Here is an 8,629-nt window from a genome sequence, read left to right as displayed (position 1 = left end):
ATATAAATATTCAAATATATTAGAATAAAATTGACAACATAGTTTATTTTTCGATTCTCAAGTGAAGAAATGTGTCAAAGAAAATATTCAATATTCCTCTGATTTATGTGTACAGTGGATCCCGGTTAATTAGTACTCCGCTTAAATGAAAATCATCCCTCTTAACTGCCTATATCTTGCTGCATCCCACGGTTGGTTTTTTCAAATACATCGAAATTATTGTTTTAAGTGCCACTCGCCTAAGTATCTGCACTCGCTTATGTATCCGCACTCGCCTTTGTGCCATATTATATTTTTATTTTTAACAAACCACAAAAATCTGTATCTATGATTGTGGCATATAACTGGGATTGACTGTATTTGTTAAGGAATGTAAAAAATATTGTTACGCGGCTTGCAAAAATCTGCGTCGATATGTATGCAAACTCATACAGAAACATACTTACATACATATTTACGCTGGTTTGTTGGAGAAGCTGTTACAGCGGCAAGGGAAGCAGTGGCAATTGGCGATCGTTCGCTTGTGTTTTTGGCACAGCTCGGATTTTCTACCAACAACACAATGTTGGGACGCGTCAGTCTTTGGGCACATTGAAGTGCTGAACACAATAAGCGCGGCCGACTGCAAGCGATATCTGTCAAATATTAAAATACACACGTTCTTAGGGATACAGTTATGTAGTTGGGCAGCTGCATCAATAACTGTGTCTATAAGAACGTGTGTATTTTAATATTTCACAGATGTCGTTTGCAGTCTGTCGCGCTCATTATGTGCAGCACATCAGTCTTTCGACACATTGACTCTTTGACATGAAAGCAAAGCAAGCTTTGTTGTTCATTATAAAAATGAAATAGGGGATTCCCCTTTTAATATGTATGCACACATTTAAGCCGTGCGTGTCAAGTAAAAGGTGGTTTTCTATTCAGTTTGTCAATTAAGTTGCATGCGAGTGGTTGCGTTCAAAGTTCGTAATAATATGGCACCGAAAAAGAAGCTACTTTCTATTAAAGAGAAAATGCAAGTTATTATTGTTTTCGAAAAAGAAAAGTTATCAGTACGTGGAATTGCAAAAAGGTAAAGTATGGTGAGTCCAAAATTTAACTTGTAGGTACACGTTTCCTTTGCTTTAAAAGGTTCAATATTGGCAAAACGCAAGCTGCTGAAATTAATAAAAATAAAGAGAAAATTCGTTCTAAATGGGAGTCTGGATCTAATATTCACCAAAAGCAAAGTTTCCTTAAAGAAGGCGGCTCGGAAATAGACAGGATGTGTTTGGTTCGCTAAGGCTTGAAGTCAAAAAATTCCGATTTCTGGTCCCATTTTGAAAGCAAAGGCAATGGAAATTGCAGGAAAACTGGGTGTACCTAATTTTAAAGCTTCGGATGGATGGCTAAATAAATGGCGATTAAGTAATAATGTTTCCTTCAAATGCATATCTGGTGAAGCTGCAGATGTGAATCAGGATGATGTCGAACAGTTTCAGACAAAGCTGCAAACTCTGTTGAATGGGTACAAGCCTGAAGACATTTACAACGCCGATGAGAGTGGGCTTTTCTTTCGTGCCTTACCGGACAAAACCCTCGCTTTTATATCTGAAAAATGTATGGGAGGTAAGCTATCAAAGGAAAGACTCACAATTTTGTTCTGTGCTAATATGGCTGGAGATAAGGAGCCGCTTTTGGTTATAGGGAAAGCAGCCCGTCCTCGATCCTTTAAACATGTTCCAATTGCAAAGCTTCCAGTGGATTGCAAGTCTAATAAAAAAGCATGGATGACTCGAGAAGTGATGAGCGAATGGCTGCAGCAGTTCAATCGAAGAATGAAATCCCAGAATCGAAAAATTATCTTGTTTCTAGATAACGCGGCTTCTCATCCAAAGGAATTAGACTTGACCAACACAAAAATTTGTTTCTTGCCACCAAATACAACGGCAGTTAGCCAACCCCTTGATCAAGGTATAATCCAAAATTTTAAAACTTTGTATATAAGCTTAGTTTTAAAACACTTGATAACTAAAATTGGCGATACAAGTTCTGCCTCAGAGCTCTCAAAATCGATTAATGTACTGGAAGCTGTGTATTTTATCAAAGCATCTTGGGATAAAGTGGAAGCCACAACAATCCGAAACTGCTTTCGTAAAGCAGGATTTTTGGAAACCTTACAGCAACCTTCAGATTTTGATCCCGAAGAAGACATTTCACTGGCAGTCTATGCTAGGCTTCAGGAAGGACCAGATTTGGCAAATGATTTCGAAGGTTTTCTCCAAATAAATCAAAATGTTTTCACTGAGGACAACAATATAGAAATTCAATTTGAGCAACCAGATGATACTATGGACTTAAGTGATTCAGAAGATCAACGTTCAGAAGAAATAAGTGACCCCATAACATCATATGATGAGGTTTTAAATCTTGTTGCGCGCTTGAAATAATTTGCAAAAAATGACTATGTAGTTTTTCAGCAGGTTAAAAATATCGAGAGTCACTTTGAAAATGAAAATTTCAAATCAAAGGAATCAATGCTAAAACAAACAAGCATCACACAATTTTTTTTATCAAACTAGTCGATATTGAAATGTAAAGACTTGTACAATGTATTTAATTGATATATTTATGGATGTATGTATATGTAATACTAAAGTATTTAAATATTCTTTACTTCGAAAAATTTCTTAAATAAATTACAATGAAATTTATATGTATAGTATATACAGAGAACGTATATTATAGAGAAGGTCCAACAGCGGACAAGCGTGTGAACTGTCAAAAGCTAACAAAATGCGATGGGTGCATTTCACCACAGCTAGCTAAGAAGGAGAAATCTTAACAGTGGCGCGTGAACAGAGCTGAGCATTTAATGAAAATTATGCTCAGAAACATGCATTGCTATTACAGACGTATGTTGGCCTTTTGCTTATATTTTTATATGCTCATATGCCATCATGTTAATTGATGTGATTATCATTTTGCGTATTTCAATGAATATATGCATAATTTATGTCATTCTAATTAAATTATGCTATTTTCAAAACAATATTTGTAGTTAATGTGCAATTAAGAGTTATTTATTAAAATATTTCTTATGTTTGAGAATATATTATAATTTCATATGTATATGAATATGTTTGTAAATATAATATACATATGTATGAATATGTATATGAGATACTATCATAATATCATAAAAATTTAATATATGTACATATTACAATAATATGTCAATTAATTTTCATACGCATCTACATATCAGCGCATACATAATTACAAATGCACATATGTATGTATGTAAGTACAATTCAAATTCAAATCGTAATGTCATTTATCAGTAAAAAGTGTGCGCGCACTGCTCTATATGTATGAGTTAATTTCCCCTACGCGGGAAATAATAAAAAAAATGTATTTTTTTATGTTGGTCAGAGCACGAGCTCTGGCCGTCTTTATTAAAGTCCAAAACGGGACTGCCGTGATTACAATTATGAAACTTAAAATGTAAGCTTAAACTAGCCTTAACTGATCCGGTCACCTGTCTTGCCTGGTGATCGGATTCCTAGAACTCCCTTCTGATCGCTGCCAGAACGTTGGCGCGTGTGCTGCGTTAGCAAAAGCTTGGGAGCGGAAGTGAAGTCTGGGTGTTGCAAGCAAACGTCGGCGCGTGTGCTGCGTTAGCAAAAGCTTGGGAGCGGAAGTGAGGTGCTTTTGGCACTGTTAACGTATTTGGCGTTAACTCCTCCCCTCTTAAATGCGATCGTCCTCGATCGTTCAAAAATATGATAGGTCAATGATTCTTAAATTTTTAGGTGGTAGGCCGATGGCCTCAGCAGAGTTTGTTATATGCCTAATATTTACGGTTGGAATTTCAACCTTGGGTATTTCCGCTTTCCTTTGGATTCTGGGGATGAATTTTTAAAATATGAGAAGGATTATTATGATGCTGCTTAGTGACAGCATCGAAGTTTTGCTTATAAAAGCATCTGTTTTTAAGAGCGCGATGCTTTTGGTGTTATTAATATGTAGCTCGTGTAGAGCTTCCATTGACAAAATATCAATGCGTTCGCTTTCGGATGGGGTTGGCTGTAATATAGAGGGTATAGCGATCAGTTGAGAGGCTTCCAAACTATAAAATTTTTGATTATTTATCTTAAGAGATATATTATGAAATTTTATTAAGTACGTTCCGGCAACAGTATAGTTTTCGGTAATAGTATTTATTGTTCCGTTAAAATTATTTAATAAAATTATAGCCGGTGATATTTCTTCTACAGTGGGTACGTGTTGGTTATTACTAATTTTGCATGAAGAATCTAGGCTTTTAATCAAATTAGGTATACATGTGTTGTTACTTATATTAATTATTTGATTTCTTCTGCATATACTGATTTGATTGGAAAATTTGCATTTTTCTTTAATTCCAAATATTTCTGTTCCATTTGTTATAATTCGATCAAAATTTAAGTTTACAATTCCATTAGCTTTCTTTACCGGTTTAATTATAATGTTTTTGTAAGTTTCCCTGCCTGTTATTGGTATTTTGATGATGTATAATAACATCGTCTCGTTATACATTACATTAACTGTTGCAAATTCTAATGTTTTCTTCTTCGAGTTTTTCTATTGCCGTACTTATTTCGATTTTATTTAGTAGTATTGAATTTATTACATTTTCTTTTGCCCATTGTAGAGCGTATTTAACATTTACTAACTCCTCCTTAACTAATCTTATTCTATTTCCTATGCTTATGGCTATATCCGTTTCAAAATGGTCATCTTTTATTGTATTATTGCCTGAATACATTTCAGCAATTTTTTCTTTTACACTTAGGGTTTTTTCACGTCGCATAAAGTTATAAGTTATAACGATTCGAAAACATAACATTGAGAATTGTAAATGTGTAAACTCATTTTTGTATGAAATCTAACAACATTTTTTTTTTTAAGCAAGTGTAAAAATTTATAATTTTACGATTTTACGATGCCTTACGATGGCTTGTGAGTACCCCAATTATTGAAATTATTTTTTTAAAATATTAGTACCTCCTTTTTTGGAGTATATTCTTTTATTTTATTGTCGGTATTATCTTCGACTGGCGTCTTAGGATTTTCTAGTCCCAATTTTGTATTTTTATATTCTATTTGGCTTTTCGCCATTCTTTTTTGTTTTATTTTACCGGTAAAATCTTCGGCTGGCGTTGTTGAACTTTTTGTTCCACAATTTTAAAGTATTTTTTTATTTTTAGTATTGCCGGTACTTTCTTCGGCTGGTGCCTTAAGACTTTTTTGTTCAAAGTAATATAAATTTTGAATTTTTATATTTTGATTTAAATATATATATTTATATTTATTTTATATATTTTTCCATTATTTTTTTGTTTTATTTTGCCGGTATGAACTTCGGCTGGCGTTGTAGAACATTTTCGTTCTACAATATTTTGTATAATTCTTCTTTTTACTCTGCTGGTATGAATCTTCAGCTGGCGTTTTAGGACCTTTTTGTCCAAAATATTTTTTTTTTTGTTAATAAAATATTGCCGGAAAAGTCTTCGGCAGGCACTTCAGGAGTCTCTGCTCCCAAAGAATTATATTTTTTTCCTTCAAATTTATTTTTCGGTTTTGTTTGTTTTTTTTATATATATTTGTGAGTTTCATGAAATAACATATGTATATAGTAATACTCACAAATAAATCTATTGTAATAACTTCATATTAAAAATATTTAAATGGCATATATTTTGTTGCCCTCCTGTATTTAAATATTTGTTTTGATCTTTTCCTATTGTGGTAGCTTAAGTCTTCGTTCTGTTTTTTTAACAGTCGTCCTGCAATTTCCTGTCTTTCTTTATTGATTAGGTTTGGCGATTTTGGCGATTTTGGCGAAATCTCGCACGAATCGACGATAATAGCCTGCTAGGCCTAAAAATGAGCGGAGCTCTTTAATTGTTTTAGGGTGTGGCATTTTCCGTATTGCTTCAACCTTTTCTGGGTTTGTTTTTATGCCGTCTGGGGAGATTATGAACCCCAAAAATTCTACGGAGTTTTGAAAAAATTTGCATTTATCGAGCTGCACTTTCATATTTGCAGCGTTTAGAGTTTTAAAAATTTTATTAATATGGTCGAGGTGTTCGCCCTCTGTTTCGCTGAAGATGATGATGTCATCTATATATACATAGCATATTTTGCTGATATGTTCGCTCAATATGTCATCTAGTGTCCTTTGAAAAATGGACGGCGCGTTTTTTAGCCCAAAGGCAGTCGGGTAAATTCGTATTTACCGTTTTTAATTGAGAATGCCGTTTTCTCAATATCACATTCTCTTAGTGGGATCTGATGGAATCCGCTTTTAAGGTCGAGCACGGAGAAGTACTTCTTTTCTCCCAATTGTGCTAGCACTTCGTTGATTTCCGGTATCGGATATCTGTCCGCTATTGTCAGCGCGTTGAGTTTACGGTAGTCTATGACTACCCTGTATTGTTTTTTCCCTGCCGAATCTGCTTTTTTCGGCACGATCCAAACCGGGGAATTGTACGGGGATCTAGACGGTCTTATGATACCGTCATCTAACAATTTCTTTATTTGGGAGTCGACCTCTGTTTTCAGGGCGACGGGGTAGGGGTAAAATCTTGTATAGACTGGTGCGTCGGTTTTTGTTCGGATTTCACCAACAACTCTGGTAGTGTATGTTAGCTTTTCTTCTGGTTCCGAAAATAATCCTGGAAATGTTTTTACTAATTTACTCGTACCTTCCCTTTGGGTAAGGCTCATATGCTTATCCTCTATGTTAATCGTGTTAACTGTGGGGCAAGAAAGTTGTCTTAATGCAACTTTTTTCCCGTTTTCGAATTTTATGAAACTCTCTTTCGTATAAATGATTGCTCCCATTTGTCGAAGTGAGTCATTCCCTATAATTCCGTCGAATGTCTTTAATGTGGGTAGCAAATAAAATTTGAAATTTGTATCCATGTTAAAAAAATTTATGTAAGTATGTTCTTCGATTTGTACGTTTCCTGCGATGGATTTGGCAAAAAATGGGGTATCGTTCTTTATTCGTTTTAATACTAGTCGAGGGTGTACGTAATTCCTGCTTGACCCCGTGTCAATTAGAAATTTAAGAATTTCACCGCTCTTCGCTTTAGTCTGTAAGTAGGGAAGCGAAGAGCTCGTTAAGCTAAAAAATGCACGTCAGGCATTTCTCCTGGTAGTTCAATTTCTGAGTCGCAGTTAGCATCGATGTGTTCGTAGTCAAGTATCGGTGCTGGGTTAATGAAATGAGTCAGATGGGCCTTTTTATTCTGCGGTCCAAGTGTTTGGGGTGGCCTTTTGCCAGTATAGTCATTCTGTCGTGGCCTGTTCATGTAATTAACTCTTCTGGAGTGAAGTGATTGGTCAACGTCCATTGGTTCTGGCCTAGGTTGAGGCTTCGGTCCGAACGGGCGTGGTGGAGCAGCTTGTTGCTGAGAAGTGTTACTAATATTTTGGTTGTGTCTATACGTCTGTTGGGCTGAGTTAAATGGCTTGTCTAGGGGATTATATGCTCTCGGCTGGGGGGCATAACCATGAGCTTGTGGCATGTAGGCCAGCTCTGGGTAGAATGCTGAAGGTTGGGCGTTCCTTCTTGGTGGCACTGCTGGTGGATAGGTATTAAAAGTTCTTGGAGCGTTCTGCGTATAATGTGCATAATGTGAACGGAAACTCTGATTTTCCAGCTTGAGGCACAAGTGAAGTGCCTGTGGTAAGTCTGCGGGTTCCCTCATACTGAGAAGGCGGGGTAGGTCGCCTCTAAGACCTCTGTTCCCTTAATGGGTTCGTAAATTTGGAGAATCCTGTCCACGGATTTCTTCCACGAGTTAAACTCTCCCGGTTGACCCGAGAACTCTCGAAGGCAACGGACTACGTCCGGAATTTTATCAAGATCAGTCAGGTTATTTCTATATACCGGGTCGATTCCTTGATCGGAGAAATCGGCAAAATTAGAATTCGGATTTAGTGCGTTTTGCACAAGGCGCTTGCCGTGCGTTTGAAAAATATTTTGGACCACACCCATAACTGCTGCAGTCAATTGGTCCTGATTGGCTCCTAATCCTACTCTATGGGCGGCCTCTGAGGTCGAGGGGCCCTCTTGAGCACCTGCTGTCGTGCCCTGCAGAACAGGCGGGCGTATCAAATTATTTGGGTTCGACATTTTATTTTTATATGTGATACCTCTTTTTTTATTTTTTATTTGTTTTTATTTTTACCCTTTCCAGGAAAGGACGCTTTTCTCTTCTGGAGGGTCCCGTAGGAATCGCAGAATTAAGCTGTATTATAAAATATTGTTAGATTTCTGTTATTGGCTGTACAAGCCGTTGTTTACAATTTTGTTTTTTTATTTAATCTTCTTAATACTAGTATCTCTTTCTTTCTAATACAAAAATATTTCCTTATTTATAATATTGTATATGTGGTATAAATAAAAATGTATAGCTACGTAAAAATCCTGTGAAGCATGACGAGGTGACGCTGGAGATTGCTCCCTTTCCTCCTGCTGGCTACTTGGGATCTTCCTAGTCGCACGCTCCTCGTCGTCCTCTTCCAAGCGTGGGTTGAGAAGTCTTCTTGTGGATATTCTGCTTTGATTTTTTCCCTTGCCTGCAATATG

The 8,629-nt window shown here is 36.2% G+C and overlaps 1 protein-coding gene across 1 annotated transcript; it reads left to right on the top strand.

The window, feature by feature from the left end:
- Positions 1–1,337: 1,337 nt before the first annotated feature.
- On the top strand, positions 1,338–2,432 carry LOC126765585 (uncharacterized). The gene is made up of 2 exons (XM_050483195.1): positions 1,338–1,611; positions 1,996–2,432. The coding sequence occupies exons 1-2, from the start codon at positions 1,338–1,340 to the stop codon at positions 2,430–2,432; spliced, it is 711 nt and encodes a 236-aa protein (XP_050339152.1).
- The last annotated feature ends 6,197 nt before the right edge of the window (positions 2,433–8,629 follow it).

This window comes from Bactrocera neohumeralis, unplaced genomic scaffold (assembly GCF_024586455.1).
Source record: "Bactrocera neohumeralis isolate Rockhampton unplaced genomic scaffold, APGP_CSIRO_Bneo_wtdbg2-racon-allhic-juicebox.fasta_v2 cluster10, whole genome shotgun sequence".
NCBI classification, from domain to species: domain Eukaryota; kingdom Metazoa; phylum Arthropoda; class Insecta; order Diptera; family Tephritidae; genus Bactrocera; species Bactrocera neohumeralis.
Note: the sequence above shows the minus strand (reverse complement) of the source record. Positions and strands in the feature narration are given on the sequence as shown.